Source organism: Gorilla gorilla, chromosome 14 (genome assembly GCF_029281585.2).
Source record: "Gorilla gorilla gorilla isolate KB3781 chromosome 14, NHGRI_mGorGor1-v2.1_pri, whole genome shotgun sequence".
NCBI classification, from domain to species: Eukaryota; Metazoa; Chordata; class Mammalia; order Primates; family Hominidae; genus Gorilla; species Gorilla gorilla.
The window spans coordinates 24728658-24749163 of NC_073238.2; the positions used below are offsets into that span (position 1 = coordinate 24728658).

At 43.6% G+C, this 20506-nt stretch overlaps 1 protein-coding gene across 3 annotated transcripts in view; it reads left to right on the forward strand.

Annotated features, from left to right (window-relative positions):
* LOC129526395 (protein FRG1-like) overlaps window positions 1-10905 on the forward strand; it is a 45883-nt gene extending 34978 nt beyond the window's left edge. For 2 of the 3 annotated variants that reach the window (XM_063697125.1, XM_063697124.1), the window contains exon 10: window positions 8334-10905. In XM_063697125.1, the coding sequence (XP_063553195.1) occupies window positions 8334-8340 (7 nt within the window). In that variant the 3' untranslated portion in view covers window positions 8341-10905. Of the gene's footprint in view, window positions 1-2455; window positions 2743-3451; window positions 4004-8333 lie in introns of those variants that run through there. The other variant, XR_010130463.1, reaches the window with a different exon arrangement.
* The last annotated feature ends 9601 nt before the right edge of the window (window positions 10906-20506 follow it).

The following is a 20506-nucleotide window of genomic DNA, read 5'->3' on the forward strand; positions in this document are numbered from 1 at the left end:
GTTTTCCATAGCTGTTGTACTAGCTTACATTCCCTCCAAAAAGTGTAAAAGTGTTCCCTTTTTACCACATCCATGCCAACATCTATTAGTTTTTGATATTTTGATTATGACCATTCTTGCAGGAGTGACGGGGTATCATATTGTATTGTGGTTTTGATTTGCATTTCCCAGATAATTAGTTATGTTGAGCATTTTTTCATGTGTTTGTTGGCCAGTTGCTTATCTTCTTTTGAGAATTGTCTGTTCATGTCCTTAGCCCACTTTTTGATGGGATGTTTTTCTTGCTGGTTTGTTTGAGTTCCTTGCAGATTCTGGGTATTAGTCCTTTAATCAGAAGTACGGATTGCGAAGACTTTCTCCCACTCTGTAGGTTATCTGTTTACTCTGCTGATTATTTCTCTTACTGTGCAGAAGCCTTTGAGTTTAATTAAGTCTCATCTATTTATCTTTGTTTTAGTTGCTTTTGCTTTTTGGGTTATTGGTCATGAAGTCTTTGCCTAAGCCAATGTCTAGAAGGCTTTTTCCTATGTTGTCTTCTAGAATTTTTATGGTTTCAGATATTAGATTTAAGTCCTTGATCCATCTTGAGTTGATTTTTGAATAGGGTGAGAAATGAGCATCCACTTTCATTCTTCTATGTGTGGCTTGCCATTTATCTCAGCACTATTTGTTGAATAGGGTATTCTTTCTCTGCTTTATATTTTTGTTTGTTTTGTTGAAGATTAGATGACTGTAAGTATTTGGCTTTATTTCTGGGTTCTCTATTATGTTCCATTGATCTATATGGCTATTTTTATACCAGTAACATGCTGTTTTGGTGACTATGGCCTTCTAGTATAGTTTGAAGTCGGCTTCTAGATTTGTTCTTTTTGCTTAGTCTTGTTTTGGCTATACAGACTCTTTTTTGGTTCTAGGCTTTTATTACCTTAAGGTATGTCCCTTCTATATCTTTTTTAGTTCCATGTGAATTTTTGTAGTTCTGTGAAGACTGATGTTGGTACTTTAATGGGGATTGCATTGAGTTTGTAGATTGCTTTTGGCAGTATGGTATTTTCACAATATTGATTTTACCCATCCGTGAGCATGGGATATGTTTCCATTTGTTTGTATCTATGATTTCTATCAGCAGTGTTTTATAGTTTTCCTTGTAGAGGTCTTTTGTCTCTTTGGTTAAGTATTCCGGATATAATTAAGATTTTGTCTGCAAAGATTGCATGCAATTGACAATTATAGGAATATACTATTATAATTATAGGAATTATAATATTCCTAAGGTTTTTATTGCAGCTATTGTAAAAGGGGGCGAGTTTTTTATATAATTCTCAGCTCGTTCACTATTACTGTATAGCAGAGCCACTGACTTGTGTACATTAATTTTGTATCCTGAAACTTTGCTGAATTCATTTACCAGTCCTAGTAGCTTTTGGGATGAGTCTTTAGGGCTTTTTAGGTATACGATCATGTCATCAGCAAAGAGTGACAGTTCGACTTTCTCTTTACCGATTTGGATGCCCTTTATTTCTCTTATCTGATTGTTCTGGCGAGGACTTCTAGTACTGTGTTGAATAGAAGTGGTGAAAGTTGGCATCATTGTCTTGTTCCAGTTCTCAGGGGGAATGCCTTCAACTTTTCCCCATTCCATATAATGTTGGCTGTGTTTGTCATATATGGCTTTTATTACCTTAAGGTATGTCCCTTCGATGTTGCTCTTGCTGAGGGTTTTAATCACAAAGGGATTCTGGATTTTGTCAAATGTTTTTTCTATGTCAATTTTGCTGAGGGTTTTAGGCATAAAGGGATGCTGGATTTTGTCAAATCCTTTTTCTGCATGTATTGAGATGATCATGTGATTTTTGTTTTTAATTCTGTTTATATGGTGTATCACATTTATTGACTTGCAGATATTTAACCATCCTGCATCCCTGATTTGTCTTCAGATCGTATATATCTTTCGCCCTATGATGGTTAATTTTATGTGCCAAGTTGGGTTGCCTAGATATTTGGTTAAACACTCTGGATGTGTCTGTGAGGGTGTTCCTTGATGAGACGAACATTTGAATATGTAGACTTAGTAAAGTGCTTGCCCTCCCCAGTGTGAGTGGGCCTCATCCAATCCATTAAAACCCAAATAAAACACAAGGGTAGAGGAAGAGAGAATTCACTCTCTGATGATTTCAGAGCTGAGACGTAGATCTTCTCTCGCCTTTGAAGTCAGACGTGGACTGTAACTTACGCCATCAGCTTTCCTGGTTCTCAGGACTTTAGGCTTGGACTGGAACTCCAACATTGGCAGTCCTGGGTCTCCAGCTTGCTGACTGGAGGTCCTGGGACTTCTTAGCCTTCATAACCACATGAGCCAATTCCTTACAATAAACCTATATATATTCATGCAACTGATAAATATTTTGTTGTTACAGATTTGGCTGCCATGTTCTTTTCGTGCCTGTTTTAACAGAGTCTCAGTCATAGCCTGCCTTCATCTCTGAAGGGACCAGGCGACCCACCGAGTGCCTCGGCAGCCTTGTTATTGCATGCAATCTTCACAGACAAGATCTCACTGCAACCAGCTTTCTACAGGAGCACAAGTGTGACATTATACTGATGACATCATTCTCAGAGAAAATTCATTTTACGCACTAAGGACACACAGATACAAGGAGGCTTACACAAAGGGAATGGATCTTTCCCCAACACAGCAGTGCAAGGCCCTGCCACTTTGCTTCAATTCCTGAAAATTCCTTGGTAAACATGGGGCTGCTCTATTCCTGACACTTTCAAGAAATAGTTATTGATCCTCTCAGCATCCACAATGTTAATACAAGCCCAACATTCTTTAATTTGTGTTTTGTTTTTTGGAGGCACAGTCTTGCTCTGTCACCCAGGCTGGTATGAAGTGGCACGATTTCAGCTCACTGCAGCCTCGACCTCCTGAGCTCTAGCAATTCTCCCATCTCGGCCTTCCAAGTAGCTAGGACTGCAGGTGTGTGCCACCATACTCAGCTAATTTTGTTTATTTTTTTGTAGAGAAAAGGTCTCGCTATGTTACCCAGACTGGTCTCAAACTCCTGGGCTGAAGCGATCCTCTTACCTCGGCCTCCCAAAGTTCTGGGATTACAGGTGTCAGCCACTGTTCCCAGCCCTTTAATTCTTTACTTGGGGTTCAGGTGACAACATATTTCTTATTTACAAATCTTACTTAATCTCACTGATGCTGTCTGTCATTGGCTAACTGACCCACCTTGAATGAAGCCTCCTCCAACAAGTCTGGAATCTGTCCGAATCTAAATTAACAGGTGCTCCTATGAATTCCCTCAGAGAACACACTGTGGATGCTTTAGCAACCTCTTCCCATGCCTCCTGAAGTATCTGGATTGCATATGGTGGCCATAAGTAGTCCATGGGCTTCTGATGTAAAAAACAAACCTTCCCCTTTTCACTGTGTTCTGTACAGCATCAGGGCAGTGATTGCTGACCACATACTGGACCCTCTGGAAACAGAGGGCTCTGCATCCATGTCCACGAGCCTTCATGCCCATCTGGCCATCAGGCCTTGGGAAGCAGCACCCCACAGCCTTGGCACAGCTGCAGAGACCTCCTTGCCTCAGGATGGAGTCAAACCTGGACCCCCTGCCATTCTCATCTGCAGGAAACACTGGCCTCCTTCATCCTCAGGCTGTGTTGCTGGAAGTCACCCATCTCCGAGGCCCCTTGGGATTGACTGAGTGACCAGCAGTGAAGTTCATCCACCTTCTGAATGGATGCCATCATCTGACGTGATGGAGCTCAGTGAGTTGTTGCTGCGGTCTTCCCTCCCTTAGCCAGGATGTCCCTGATAAAGGATGACACCCAAGCCTCAGCACAACTGGCCAAACTTGAGGTGGTCATCTCAGCACTGATGCTGGGCCAACAATTAGCCCCATTTGTACATTTTTACAAATTTTTGGCAATTGCCAAGAATTATCCACCTTCCCTCCCCATTGAATTAAAGAAACTTCTTGCCTCATGGATACTCAGAATACAATCAAGGTAACAGATGCCTTTTTTATAACGAAGGACACAGTATGGATCTCACAGGGACACTCCTTATCCCCTGCAGAGTTCCTGACACTACTGATGGTGACCAAGGCAACATTTCCTCAGAAAACACAGTGCTAGGCTTGTGAAAGTGTCTAGTAGGGCTTCCACTGCCCCTATAGGCTGCAGGCAGCTGCTTTAGTTGAGAGATAGACTGAGCTCCTCAAAGAATTCCTATTTAAGTTACAAAGCAGCGAGTGGATGCCCTGCTGGGTTCCACTGTTGCCACAGGCTTTGATTACTCTAAGTTCATGCTTCTTAGGAAAGTGCACTTTTTACACCAATGCTACACAGTTCCCTCAGTTGCCTTTTCTGGACATCAAAGAGTTCACATTTTTGACAACCGTTCAGTCCTGGACTGTCCAAGGGGTGGAGCTAGCTCAGTACAGGAAGCTGCCTGCTGCGTGTGGATCAGTAATATCAGACTTGCCCAACAACTCACTGGAGACATGAAAACCAATGCATGGGGGATGCATGACGTCACCCAAATAATTATGAACACTCTTGTGCTGCCAGAGACCCCAGATCTCTAAACCAATGCATGGGGAATGCATGATATCACCCAAATATTTACAAACACGCTTATTCTGCCAGAGACCCCAGATCACTTTTCCTGCCTCCTGCTAAATAAATGGGGGCAGTAGCTTTGCATCGGCTTCCACATTACATTACTCATAACTGTGGCCTTCCTAATCTCTTATGTCCCTAAACACTTATTACAATGTCTCAGCAGCTTTCGCTCAGCCTCTCAAAATATTAGTCATCACGAAAATAAATGTCTGATGTTAAAGCATCAGGGGTCAATTGTATTGTGACACCTAAAATTTCATGCAGCACCCCACCATGTCCTCAGCCTAATGGCTTTCATGCCCCCACCAGACTGCAAAACTCTGAATTAGTCAAGCACATCCCTGAAGGGACGAGGGGTTACCCCACCCTCTGATTTCTACCAAGCCTGCCTCCCACACCATCTGTTCCAGAGAGCAACCCTGGGTAGACCTGCATAAATGCAGTGTCATCCCCCACTGGGCTGAGTATGTGTGACGAGTAAATTACTGGGAATTTCGTCTGCTCAGTGTTTGTTTTGTCTGCAGCCATTCCCAGAATTCTAGGGCAAGACTAGCTTCTTCACCAATGGGGTGAACAGGAAGGAACCCGAGTGGGAATTGCGTTTTTAAAAAAATCCCTTCCCACCCTCTTAATTACGTAATGCATGCATTTTTATAGCTTTTTTGCTCATTCCATTACCTGAGGTAAGCCACTGATATTTAACCCCTCCTTAGCCTCGGAGGAGGGCAGAGGAGCACTGGTCATATTGATTTCGCTAGCGGTGACATGATTTCCTCCTGTGCCACTCAAATTCTCTCCTTCTTTAACTTGATGCTCAGTAGGTTGTGTTTCTCTCATCTTTGCAGATTGTTAGGAAGATGAGAATCAGCTTTCATTTTTGGTGTTGCCATAGAGAAGACTCCATGGTAATCTTTCTTTGCACAATCAACTTTTTCTTTTCCCCCAGAAATTGCAAATTCTTATGTGAGAGATAGCTTTCTGGAGTCTGCAAACATAGATTATCATCTCTGTTTTGATGGTAAATTTCTTATATCCCCACCAACAATGAAATACTTACATATCATTTTGGCATGTCATATTGATTGCCAACTACACGTAAGAACATTCCTTGATTTTAAATCTAGACTAATTATGAAAATTAAGGTAGTCCCAAAAAATTATTGTGTACAAATTTATAGACCTTAGGATTAAATGAGTTACTATTAACTAATATTTATTGTGCAGTCAGTGTATGGCAGAAGCTTACTATGTACTATTTCATTTTATACTTAAAACAATATTCTATGCAAAATGCTATAATTTCCCCATGCCTCCAATTTGGACATGATAAAACTGGGTCTCGTAAAGTTTTCAACCCAGAGTTCTCTGCATAGTAAGAAGTAGAAGTAAGTCTAAACCTAAGTCATCTGATTTCAGAGCCCATATAGTTAAATGCTCTAAATGCAGCTTCCCATGGTGATGGTGACTATGAGAGCCTGTCACATGATGTAGGACAGTGCTTCCCTGTAACGTGTGCAAGATTCCTGTGATGATGGTGACTGTGAGAGCCTGTCACATATGATGTAGGACAGTGCTTCCCTGTAACGTGTGCAAGATTCCCGTGATGATGGTGACTATGAGAGCCTGTCAGATACAATGCAGGACAGTTCTTTCCTGTAACATGCACAAGATTCCCGTGATGATAGTGATTATGAGAGCCTGTCACATATGATGTAGGACAGTGCTTCCCTGTAACATGCGCAAGATTCCCCTGATGATGGTGACTATGAGAGCCTGTCAGATACGATGTAGGACAATGCTTCCCTGTAACATGCACAAGATTCCCATGATGATGGTGACGATGAGAGCCTGTCACATATGATGTTGGACAGTGCTTCCCTGTAACATGAGCAAGATTCCCATGACTGTGGTCATGGGAATGGTGACTATGAGAGCCTGTCACATATGATGTAGGACAGTGCTTCTCTGTAACATGCGCGAGATTTCCGTGATGATGGTGACGATGAGAGCCTGTCACATATGATGTAGGACAGTGCTTCTCTGTAACATGCGCGAGATTTCCGTGATGATGGTGACTATGAGAGCCTGTCACATATGATGTTCGGCAGTGCTTCCCTGTAACATGCCCAAGATTCCTGTGATGATGGTGACTGTGAAAGCCTGTCACATATGATGTTGGACAGTGCTTTCCTGTAACATACACAAGATTCCCATGATGATGGTGACTATGAGAGCCTGTCAGATACTATGTAGGACAGTGCTTCCCTGTAACATGCACAAGATTTCCATGATGATGATGACTATTTGAGCCTTTCACATATGATGTAGGACAGTGTTTCCCTGTAACATGCACAAGATTGCCCTGATGATGGTGACTATGAGAGTCTATCACATATGATGTGTGCCAGTGCTTCCCTGTAACATGTACAAGATTCCCGTGATGATGGTGACTATGAGAGCCTGTCTGATACGACGTAGGACAGTGCTTCCCTGTAACATGCACAAGATTCCCGTGATGATGGTGACTATGACAGCCTGTCACATATGATGTAGGACAGTGCTTCCCTGTAACATGCACAAGATTCACCCTGGAATCTTATTAAAATGCAAACTCATAGACCACACTTTGACTAGCTAAGACAAGAGCATTTAAATGGATGTCCAGGTGACAGTGCTAAGATCCTACTGTTCATGTGGGCACTGGCTCACCATATGAACAAAACTTAGGACCTCCAGTTCCTGCTGGAAAAGAAATACAGATATATAGGATGTGACTGTGCATATGGAATATCTGTTGTGTTCTCGACATTGTACTAGACACTAGAGATAAAAATTCAAATATCCCTTGCCTCTTTCTGAAAGGAGCTTCCTACACAGTGGCTTCTGACTGCAGTGTATATTTTCTCTTCTGTCCTGGGTGGGTGAGCTCTATCTCAATGTTGGTAACTGAATACTGACCAGTGGGTTTGACGGGGGAGATCATAGCTGGCTGCGCTCCCACATAGCTATGACCATAGCATATCTCGTGATGCCATTTCCCCCTTGTCAAAAGGCTCCCTCCAGTATCATACACACTCTTCATGATTATAAATTCTTCCTCCTTCCACTAAATGTTCCCAAATTTTGCAAAGATAAAAACATAAACCACATTCTTGTCATATTAGTTATATATTAATGATGAAAGTTCCTTACTTTTCTTTCTTTTTTTTTTTGTGACGGAGTATCGCTCTGTCCCCAGGCTGGAGTGCAGTGGCGTGATCTCGGTTCCCTGCAAGCTCCGCCTCCCGGATTCATGCCATTCTCCTGCCTCAGCCTTCCGAGTAGCTGGGACTACAGGCACCCACCACCACCCCTGGATAATTTTTTTGTATTTTTAGTGGAGACGGGGTTTCACCATGTTAGCCAGGATGGTCTTGATCTCCTGACCTTGTGATCCGCAAGCCTCGGCCTCCCAAAGTGCTGGGATTACAGGCATGAGCCACCACACCCAGCCCAAGTTCCTTACTTTTCATGTGTTTAATATTTTTTCCCAATTTATAGAATATATTAAGAATAAATTTTAGCCATGCACATCTATTACAAACTTCACGATATACTTTGCTATTTTTATATTTCTTATACTCTTATAAAATGTGTGTTCTGGACTCACGTTGGCTTCCATTTCTTCCCTCTGGCTTCTATTACTTTAGGCTATGAGCAGAGATGGACGAGGTGGCTACAATAATGGATCAAGGCTATGAGCAGAGATGGATGAGTCATCGGCTGTAATGGATTAAGGCTATGAGCATCTTGTGAAGTAGGATGTTAAATCTGTAAATGTCAGAATGAATCCAAACTTACCAATTCAAAATTGGATTGTAAAACAGCTCAAAAAAGACTGAAAACACAGCTCTACACTTTAGGAGGCTGAGTCAGGCAGATTGCTTAAGTTCAAGAGTTGGAGACAAGTCCAGGAAACATGGAAAAACCGTCTCAACAAAAAAAATATATATTTCTAATGAGCTGAGTATGGTGGTATGAGCCTGTGGTCCCAGCTTTTCAGGAGGCTGAGGTGAGAGGATTGCTTGAGTCCAGAAGGTAGAGGCTGCAGTGAGCTCTGATCACGCCACTGCATTCCAGCCTAGGTGACAGAGTGAGACCCGTCTCAAAAACAAACAAACAAAAATAACAAACAAAAACAGCTCTAAACGAAAGTGGCTAGAAAAGTAGCTCAAGTTGTTCCTGTCTGGTTAAATAGAAACATAAATGAATTACTTATGTGCCCCAGTGGCTTCATAATGCTGAGAACAAAGTCAATTATTCTAACAGATTCTAGAAAACTTATATCATGGGGTTCAATGAATATATCAAATCATAAATATAATAATCAAATCTGAAAGTGAATCTAGTTTCAAAGACCTCAAAAGCCAGTGTTTAGGAAGCTCTTTTCCGATAGAGACAAGGGATTATTTGACTTCTTATCTCTGTTGTCTAGCACAATGTCCAGAACACAACAGATATTCCATATGCACAGTCACATCCTATGTATGTGTATTTCTTTTCCAGCAAGGACTAGAGGTCCTAAGCTTTGTTTATATGGTGAGCCAGTGCCCCAATGAGCAGCAGAATCTTAGCACAGTCACCTACACACTCATTTCAATGCTCTGGCCCCTTATCCAAGCTAGTCAAAGTGTGGTCTATGGTTTTTCATTGCAAGGGATCCCTGGGTGAATCTTGTGTCTGTCAAAGGAGGAGAAGCACTGCCCTCAAAATATAGAAAAGGTGAACTAATTTATCCAGGCAGCCTGGCTATTTATTCAAGTATTTATTTATCTTGTTGATGGGAAGATTCAAACTGACATACACAATCACCCTCATAAGGATTTCAGGTAAAAAACAAACAAAGGTTTAGATATCAGATGTGTTTTAGAATTACCGCACCAGTCTTTTTATTACAGAATCTAGTAGCATATTTCCAATAGATCTAGGTGAAAATTTCTATCTCATGAGCCTTCTGTCGGTATTTTTAAAATTGGATACTCTATTAGTGGCCAAATTGAATCTCTTACAGACATCTCACTCAAACTGTAGTCATACTTTCCAATAGGCCCCATAAAAATCCTTCTTCTGGAGCAATCTAATATATTTATCCACCTCTTTAGACACTTAGGTAAGTATAATAATACAAGTTTTGTGTGTGTGTGTGTGTGTGTGTGTAGTGTGTACCTTGTGGCCTTTTGTCCAGTTTCTGCAACACCTGATGCTGAGGCAAGTTTAATGTAAATAACATCCAGCAATGTTAGAAATGTTGACTTTTATTTGCCCATCAGGGAAAAAAAGGTGAATGTCATTGTAGAGGAAATTTTCATTCTGGAAAAAATGCCTACTGTTTGAATATTACTTTCATGCTTTCCACAGATATTATATTGCAAGGATTATGTTTCAAAGTCATCAAAAATAGAAAATACATTTTATATTTCTAGCTGAAAATAATAACAGTAATTAGCCTACCTTTGGGGAAATGTGATAAAAATACTAATGACCATCACAACTCATTAAAAGCATAAAATGTGCAATGATTTAAACTACATGTTATTTCTATGAATCTGCGTAGAAATGTAGACACATTTGATAAATGCCATTTAAAGTCTGAGTGCTTTGGTAAATGATTCATCTATAGGTTGAAGGGATTACTTTTATCTGCCTTCATAGTGAGAATTAGATTTCTGTTCTTTATAAAGCAGGGAATACAGATTGTGCAAGGAGTAAAAGCATTCAATCCTTATTAATAATGATGGTAGCTGAGCTGCAGAAAAGAAAGCCTGTCAGAGTAACGTGTTCAGTTTTACATCATAATCAGAGTGTGTCCATCTCTGTTGAAGGCAGAATTAAAAACGCCTTCAACATTTTTAAAATAATAGATGAAAAACATCTCAAAGTCACTTTTAAAATTTGAATTGATGATTCCACATAACAGGAAAAGGACCAGGAACATCTTAAATACTTCACGATGGAAGTGATGTTTTCAGTGTAATTTCATCAAGGAGAAGTTTTTCCAGAAAGTCTTTTGACCTCAGTAAGAAGCTTATTTACTCTGGTAAATAGTTTCTAGTAAGATGAGAAAGACTTGATTTTTTAAAAACAATTAAAAATTTACATTGTTTAATGTTGTGATTTCGAAAGTACTACTTTTGCCCTTATAGTTACGCATGTGTATTTATATGCATTTTCTTGGTTCATTCAAACGCCAATAAAATACTTTACTATCCAGGCCCCTTAAAAGCCAAATTAATTTCTAAAAGTGAGGATTGTATGTATGCTGTGAGGTGTGCGCAGGTGTATGCGTATGATGTGTATGTATGGTGTGTGTATGTGGTCTGTGTGTGTAGTAGGTTCATGGGGTATGTATGTGTGTGGTGTGTATTGTGGGTGTTATGTGTGTATACTGTGTGTAGTTTGTGGGTGGTGCATGGTGTGTATATGTGCCGTGTTTGTGGTGTATGTGTGTGTGGTGTGTGTATACTATGTGTGGTGTGGTGTGCGTGTGATATGTGTGTGTGCAGTGTGTGGTGTATGTGATTGTGTATGTATGGTGCTGGGTGTGTGTGCACTGTAGTGTTTGATGTGTGATGAGTGTAGAATGTGTGGTGTGTGTGTGCACAGTGTGTGTGTTGTGTGTATGTGATGTGTGTGCTCTGTGTGTGTGGTGCTATATATACGTGTGCAGTGTGGGGAGTATGTGTGGGGTGTGTGTTTGATGTGTGTGGGGAGTATGGGGTGTGTGTGGTGCTGTATGTGTATGTTGTGTGTGTAGTAGATTCGTGTGTGTGGTGTAGTCTGTGCAGTGTGTGGGGGGTATGCGTGTGTGCACATTGTGCAGTGTGTGGTGGGATGTGCGTGCATGTGCACATGGTGTGTGTGCAGTGTGTGTGGTGTCTGGGGTGTGTGTGCACATGGTGTGGTGTATCTGGGGTGTGTGTATGTGCACCTGGTCTGTGTGCAGTGTGTGTGGTGTGTGTGTGTGGGTGTGTGCGTGTGCACATGGTGTGTGTGCAATGTGTGGTGTCTGTGGTGTGTGTGCGTGTGCACATGGTGTGTGTGTGCAATGTGTGGTGTCTGTGGTGTGTGTGCATGTGCACGTGGTGTGTGTGCAGTGTGTGTGGTGTGGGTGTGTGTGCATGTATACATGGTGTGTGTGCAGTGTGTGTGATGTCTGTGTGTGGTGTGTGTGCGTGTGTACATGGTGTGTGTGCAGTGTGTGTGGTGTGTGGGCGTGTGTGTGCGTGCATGCATGGTGTGCTGTGTGCAGTGTGTGTGGTGCCTTGTAGTGTATGTGTGGGGCATGTGTGCTTGTGTACACGGTGTGTGTGGCGTGTATGTGGTGTGCACATGTACACATGGTGTGGCATTTGCAGTGTGGTGGGGTGTGTGCAGTGTGTGGTGTCTGTGTGTGGGGTGTGTGTACACATGGCGTGGTGTGTGCGGTGTGTGGTCTGTGGGGTGTGTGCGTGTGCACATGATGTGTGCGTGCAGTGTGGTGTCTGTGTGGGGTGTGTATGCGTGCACATGGTGTGTGTGCAGTGTGTGTGTGGTGTGTGTGCCCATGGTGTGTGTGCAGTTTGTGGTGTCTGTGGTGTGTGCATGTGCACATGTGTGTGCAATATGTGGTGTGTTTGTGCACATGGTGTGTGTGCAGTGTGTGGTGTCTGTGTGATATGTGTTCATGTGCTCATGGTGTATGTGCAGTGTGTATGGTGTCTGAGTTGTGTGTGTGTGCACATGGTGTGCTGTGTGCAGTGGGTGTGGTGTGTGCAGTGGGTGTGGTGTCTGTGTGGTGTATGTGCATTGTGTGTGGTGTCTGTATGGGGTGTGTGCCTGTGCACATGGTGTGGTGTGTGCAGTGTGTGTGGTGTCTGGGGTGTGTGCATGTGCAGATGCTTATGTGCAGTGTGTGTGGTGTCTGTGTGTGGTGTGTGTGTGCGCACATGGTGTGTGTGCAGTGTGTGTGGTGTCTGGTGTGCATGTGTGCACATGGTGTGTGTGCAGTATGGGGTGTGTGCATGTGCACATGGTGTGTGTGGAGTGGGTGTGGTGTGAGTGGGGTGTGCATGTGCACAGGGTGTGTGTGCAGTGTGCGTGGTGTCTGGTGTGTGCATGTGCACATGGTTGTGCAGTGGGTGTGGTGTGTGTGCAGTGCAGGGTGTGTGTGTGCGTGTGCACATGGTGTGTGTGCAGTGTGTGTGGTGTCTGGGGTGTGTGTGCCTGTGTGTGGGATGTGTATGCGTGTGTGTGGGGAAAAGAAAGAAATCAGACTGTTACTGTGTCTATGTAGAAAGAAGTAGACATAAGAGACTCCATTTTGTTCTGTACTAAGAAAAATTCTTCTGCCTTGAGAGGCTGTTAATCTGTAACCCTACCCCTAACCCTGTGCTCACAGAAACATGTGCTGTGTCGAGTCAAGGTTAAATGGATTAAGGGCTGTGCAGGATGAGCTTTGTTACATGAATGCTTGAAGGCAGCATGCTTGTTAAGAGTCATCACCACTCCCTACTCTCAAGTACCCAGAGACACAAAACACTGCGGAAGGCCACAGGGACCTCTGCCTAGGAAAGCCAGGTATTGTCCAAGGTTTCTCCCCATGTGATAGTCTGAAATATGGCCTCGTGGGAAGGGAAAGACCTGACTGTCCCCCAGCCTGACACCGATAAATGGTCTGTTCTGGGGAGGATTAATAAAAGAGGAATGCCTCTTTACAGTTGAGATAAGAGGAAGGCATCTGTCTCCTGCTCCTCCCTGGGCAATGGAATGTCTGGGTGTAAAGCCCAATTGTATATTCCATCTACTGAGATAGGGGAAAACCTCCTTAGGGCTGGAGGTGGGACATGCTGGCAACAATACTGCTCTTTAAGGCATTGAGATGTTTATATGAACATCAAAAACACAGTACTTTTTTCTTTACCTTGTTTATGATGCAGAGACATTTGTTCATATGTTTTCCTGCTGACCCTCTCTCCACTATTACCCTATTGTCCTGCCACATCCCCCTCTCAGAGAAATGCCCGATAATGATCAATAAATATTAAGGAAACTCAGAGACTGGTGCCGGCGCGGGTCCTCCTTATGCTGAGCGCCGTTCCCCTGGGCCCACTTTTCTTTCTCTATACTTTGTCTCTGTGTCTCTTTCTTTTCTCAAGTGTCTTGTTCCACCCGATGAGAAACGCCCACAAGTGTGGAGGGGCAGGCCACCCCTTCACGTGTGCACATGGTGTGTGTGCTGTTTGTGTGGTGTCTGTGTGTGGGGGGTGTGTGCGTGTGCACATGGTGTGGTGTGTGCAGTGTGTATGTTATGAGTGATTGCTTCTCTTAGCATGTGGACATCAGTCTTCCAGACCAGCTTTCTCCATGTGTCTGGGAACATAAGAAACAAGTTTCTGCAATAATTTTTACACAGCTTTTCCAGAGAGGGACCAAATCTCTGTTGTGAGTGGGTATCTGAGCCTTTGCAGGAGGGAATGTGATGTCCTGGCTTGGCTCACACCCTCTGAGGGCTTAGGCAGTTTTCCTGCTGGATCCCTCACTGTGGCCAGAGAGGGAGGGCTCTGTTTCACCACAGGGAACCAGAAGAGGACTGGTGCGTGGGAAGACCAGGTAATCATAATGGTATTAATAATAGTGGTAATAATACTGTTTTATACATTGTATATGTCATAAGGATTTTAACTTTCATGTAACATAATTGTTGTAAAAATGTCCCCAGTGTGTTTTGTGCTATTTGCGTGGTGTTGAAATATGTAAGAATTTACATTTTAGGTACATTAGGTTTATTCCTTTTTATATGGTTTCTGTTTGAAATTTTGATTTTAGAAGACATTCATTCTCAAGGTCATAAAACACACACACATCTAATTTTCTTTTCTCTCTCTTTTTTTACATTTAATACTGGAATTAACTTTTATGTAAGGTGTGGGACAATGATTCAATTCTTTCATTTTATATTCTCAAATCATTACCCAATATTTTAATACCATAATTGGAACAATCGCTCTGTTTTGTGGGTTTAAAATGTTACCCTGTTACTAGATAAAATTACACTCAATTTCTGTGTTTTTAATTCCCTTTCATTAATGTGTTTATTTTTGTGCCATTTCAAATTTAATTTTGAATAGTGACAATAATCTAAAATATAGTAAATTTTATAATATTGGCTCTCATTGTGTGTATGTTCAATATATGGATTTAAAATCACATGTTCTTGTTCAAAAATATTTTTCTTGGAATTTTTATTGGAATTTGAGCATATTTTTAAATGCTTTACAGAAAACTAAAGAGCTAATATTATTGAGTCCTCTCATCCAGAATGTGACATGCAAATTCCTCAAACCTCCCTTAATGCCATTTAGTCAGAATTAATATGTTAAATCAATATAAATTAGTATAAATGAGTATAAATAATGATTAAAATAAATTAATGTGTTTGGCTCCACGTTTCTGTCTTCTGCCTTCTATCACTGATGTTTTGTTCCTATCTTTGTTGTTTTCTATAGTTTCTTTTATTATGTCTTTTCCTGTCTTGTGATTTGAAAACTATATGACACATTGTAATGTTTTAATTTTTCTAATTTTTTGCTTTTAATGTTAACTAATTTTATTTTTTAGAGAAGTGCAGGTTCACAGCTAAATGGAGCAGAGAGTACAGACTTCTCCTATGTCCCTTTCCCCACACACAGCCTCCCCACTACAGCTTCCTGCCTCACAGGAGCACACCTGTGACAACCAGGAACCTACCTTGACCCTTCATTATCACTCAAAGCTTACAGTGAACATTCACGTTTACTCTTCACGTTGTGCGTTCTGAGTCTTGACAAAAGCATAATGGCAACGGGATATTATTCACTGCTAACAGGAGATGAACTATCAAGCCACAAAAAAATACATGGAGGAAACTTAAATGCATATTGCTAAAAGAAGAAGCCAATCCGAAAAGTCTACGTACTGTTCGATTCCAATTATATGACGTTCTGGAAACGGTGAAACTATGGCAACAGTAGAAAGATCAGTGGTTGCCATGGACCAAGGGGAAGGAAGAGATGGATACACAGAGCACAGAGAATCTTCACGGCAGTAAAACCATTCTGTATGATACTGTAATGGTAGACATATACATTTGTAAAAATCTATCTTAACTTTTAATCTTTTAAATTACTTTTTTTTTTTGATGGAGTCTTGCTCTGTCGCAAGGCGGGAGAGCAGTGGCACGATCTCGGCTTACTTCAACTTCCGCCTCCTGGGTTCAAGCGATTCTCCTGCCTCAGCCTCCCGAGTAGCTGGGACTACAGGTGCCCGCCACTGCGCCCGGCTAATTTTTCTATTTTTAGTAGAGACTGGGTTCACCATCTTGGTCAGGCTGGTCTCAAACTCCTGACATTGTGATCCACCTGCCTTGGCCTCCCAAAGTGCTAGGATTATAGGCGTCAGACACCGCACCTGGCCGTTTTTGTTTTAAGAACTGCAGACAAGCTGGGTACAGTGTCTCAAGCCTGTAATGGCTGCACTTTGGGAGGCTGAAGTGGCTGGATTGCTTGAGCCTCGGAGTTCAAGACGAGCTGGGCAACATAGTGAGATCCCGTCTCCACAAAAAAAGTATTTAAAAAAATAGCCAGGCATAGTGCTGCATGCCTGTAGTCCCAGCTACTCAGCAGGCTGTGGTAGAAAAATTACTTGACCCAGCAGTTGGAGGCTGCAGTGAGCTGTGATCATGCCACTGCACTCTGGCCTGGGCGACAGAGCGAAACCCCATCTCAAAACAAAGAACAACCAAAAACCTACAAGCATACTCAGAGATATTGTGGGTTTGGTTCCAGACAACTGCAACAAGGGAAATGTTACAACCAAAAACCTACAAGCACACCTCAGAGATAGTGTGGGTTTGGTTCCAGACCACTACAATAAGGCAAATGTTACAACCAAAAACCTACAAGCACATGTCAGAGATAGTGTGGGTTTGGTTCCAGACCACTGCAATAAGGCAAATGTTACAATCAAGTTAGTTGCATAAACATTTTGTTTCCCAGTGCTTATAAAAGTTATGCTTAAAACTATATTGTAGTCTAATGAGCATTTAATAATTAATAATTAGTAATTAATAGCATGTCTAAAAAACTGTGTACAAACCTTAAGTTAAAATACGTCAGTGCTAAAAAATGCTAATGAATATCTGAGCCTTACCAAGTCATGATCTTTTTCCTGGTGAGGGTCTTGCCTCTATATTGATGACTGCTGGCTAATCAGTGTGGGGGCTGCTGAAAGTTGGATGCCTGTGTCAATTTCTTCAAACAATGAAGTTTGTTCCTTTCACAAAAGATTTCCCTGTAGCATGTGATGCTGTTTGGCACCGTTTTATCAACAGTAGAACTTCTTTCAAAATTGGAGTAAACCCTCTCAAACCCTGCTGCTGCTTTATCAACTAGGTTTATGGAATATTCTAAATCCTTTGTTGTCATTTTAACAATGTGTATAGCATCTCCACCTGGATTATATTCCATCTCAAGAAAATATTTTCTTCGCTGGTCCATAAGAAGCAACTCCCTATTTGTTCAAGTTTCATCATGAGTTTACAGCAATTTCATCTCACCTTAAGGCCCTAATTCTAATTCTAGCTGTCTTGCAATTTCTACCACATCTGCAGGGACTTCCTCCACTGACATCCTTAGCCCTCAAAGTCATCCATGAGGGCTGGAATCAACTTCTTCCAAACTCCTGTTAATGTTAATATTTCAACCTCCTCCCATCAATCACAAATGTCCTTAATGGCACTTAAGGATTGCTATTAAGGACATTTGTGATTCACGGGAGGAGGTTCAAATATCATGAAAGGATTAATGGTGAATCCTTTCCAAAAGGTTTTCAATTCAGTTTATCCAGATTCATCAAAGAAATCACCATCTATGACAGCTATACCTTTACAAAATGCATTTATTAATTAATAAAAACACTTGAAAGTCAAAACCACTCCTTGATCCACAGGCTGAAGGTAAATATTGTATTAGCAGTCATGAAAATAACATTAATTTCCAAGTACATCTCCAGCTAAGCTTCTGGATAGCTAGGTGAAGTGTCAATAAGCAGCAATCTTTTTTCTTTTTTCTTTTTCTTTACTTTTATTTTTTCTTTTTCTTTCCTTCTTTTTTTTTTTTTTTTTTGTTTGACGTAGTTTCGCTCTTGTTGCCCAGGCTTGAGTGCAGTGGTGCGGTCTCGGCTCACTGCAACCTCCGCCCCCAGGGTTCAAGCCATTCTTCTGCCTCAGCCTCCCGAGTGGCTGAAATTACAGGTACTACCACCATGCCTGGCTAATGTTTTTGTATTTTTAGTAGAGATGGGGTTTCATCATTTTGGCCAGGCTGGTCTTGAACTCCTGACCTCAGGTGATCCTCGGCCTCCCAAAGTGCAGGGATTACAGGTGTGAGCCACTATGCCTGGCCAAGCAACAGTCTTTTTAAAGGAATCTTTTTTTTTTTTTTCTGAGCAGTGGGTGTCAATAGTGTGATTAATATATTCAGTAAACCATGCTATTAACAGATGTGCTGTCATCCAGACAGTGATGTTCCATTTCTAGAGCACAGAAAGAATAGATTTTGCATAACTCTTAAGGGTCCTGAGATTTTCAGAGTGGTCAATGAGCACTGGCTGTAACTTAAAGTCACCAGCTGCAGTGGTCCTCAAAGAAGTTTTGAAGTCAAGCATTGACTTCTCTCTAGCTATGAAAATTCTACATCTTCACTAAGCTTAATCATTTCTAGCTCTGGACTTAAAGTGAGAGACGTACAAGTCTTCCTTTCATTTGAGTTCTTTGAAGCCACAGTGGTTACTAATTAGCACCCCCGGTGGGTGTCACCCTCCTCCCTCCTCTATCAAGTTCACCCACACCGGGGCGTGGGGAACCGTGCTTCCCGCAACCCACATGCCCTGCGCGCCTGGGGCTCTCCCACAGGGGGCTTTCATGAGCCAGGCAGCAAGGGCCATCCCGCTGCTCCAAACCAGCCAGGCTGCGCAGGCGGAAGGACTCTCCCAACCTGCCCGGGCATGCGGGGCTTTGTGTTCGCTGCCCTGGCTCCTCCGGAACTGGGGCTTTCCCATCCTCAGACTCCCTGGTAGTCTCCGCACCCCAACAAATGACAGGAAGACCAGAACCCGCAGCGCGACGTCCTTCTGGGCGCGTGCTCAGTGGGACAGCTTGGGCCCCCTCAAGCTGAGTCACAGGGGCAAGGTGTGCTTGCGCCACCCACGTCCCACCGGAGTACGTGGTGGGGCTGGAGCCCCAGGTCGCCAGGGCGGCGTGGGAACCCGAAGACGGGGCACCTCCACCTCCGGAGCTCGCGACCCCGGAGGCCTCCGCGTCAAGCACAGATGCCAGCCATCCAGGCGCCTCCCAACAGCTCCAGGAGCCGGGGCTCTCGTCTGCACTCACCTCCAGCCTGTTAGATGAGCTCCTGTCAACCCCAAAGTTTCAGCAAAAGGCTCAATCTTTCCTAGATCCGGCGCCACTAGGGGAGCTGAAGGACGTGGAAGAGCACGCTTTGCTGGAACTACTCCTCAGCCAGGAAGAACACAGGGCTCTTCTGGAGGAGCAGGTTGGAGCGGGGTTGGGGCGGGGTGGGGGCAGGGCGGCGGCCTCTCTTTCGCGGTGAACCTCAGGCTTGGTATGGAGAGGCGTGTCTTCCCTTCCAGCTGACCTGCCTAGGATCCCTGAGTTCCAGGTCCAGCGAGAGACTCCACACAGAGGAGGGCTGTCAAGAATGACAAGAAAGAATTCCTGAGCATCCCGGGGATCCCAGGGCCGGTCCAGGTACCGGGAGGTGGGCTGTCTACTGCGCATACGCGGGTTTCCAGGCAGCAGCCTGGGTTTTCTGACTAGCCCAGGCGGAGCTCTCATCCCTTTTTCCCCGCGTTCTTCAGTCGGGTTGGCGGAGACCTCAGTCCGCGAAACACTGGGCCGGGGCAGAAGCCAGGCCAGTTCTCCTTTCTGCGGCTCCACTCCTCTGCCTCTTCGCTCACCATCACTTGCCAACCCGTGTCCCATCAACCTCCTTGCCAGCACCATGGAAGGCCTTGCAACTAAATGTAGACCTGAGACCCCGTGCAAACCGGGGTGCTGCCCATTCCAGGCAAAAGGGAAGGCAGGCAGAGATGAGGACAGGAACGGAGAAAGAGTGAGATGGAAGGATGGAGCTAGGAGAGGATGGGTGGAAGGAGGGACCCCGGAAGGGAGAGAAAGAGGGAGGGAGAAAGGGAGGAAAAACCCGGGGGAGGGAGGGAAGAACAGAGGGAAGGATGGACCGAGGGACAAAAGGAGCAAGAAGCAGAGAACAGAAGGCAGAGACAAAAACGGTCTTATGCCTCCAGAGCCAACAGGACCCAGCACTCCGGGAAAATGTTGGGTTCCCATTGCGGGCTAAGTGCTGGGCCCACAGCCCCGTTGGCCAGCGGGGTGATCAGCGGCCCTCTGGATCGCCAGCCTGGGTTACTTCATCCCGGAGAAATTCAGACCAATTCCATTTCCGAAGGAATGAGCGAATTCCCCAGAAAGCAATGAGTTGAGACTCAGGTGGTTGTCTGCTTTTCATCCACATGGTTCACAGATGACATATCCCCACATTGAGCCCTGCACAGAGCTCGAGGCGGATAGTCTCATCCACACGGGAGTCACACTGAGGCCAACTGAAGCGTGATTCTGGATTCCACGTTCTTTGCCCTCTGCAAAGGTGCCTGTTGCTCAAGTTTCTGCCCCCCGAAAGCGTGACCATGTTGACTGTTTGTTTCCCGAGCTCTGTGGGGCCCCGGAAACTTCCAGGAATGCGTGGAAGACCAGCATCATGTCGGTGCTCTG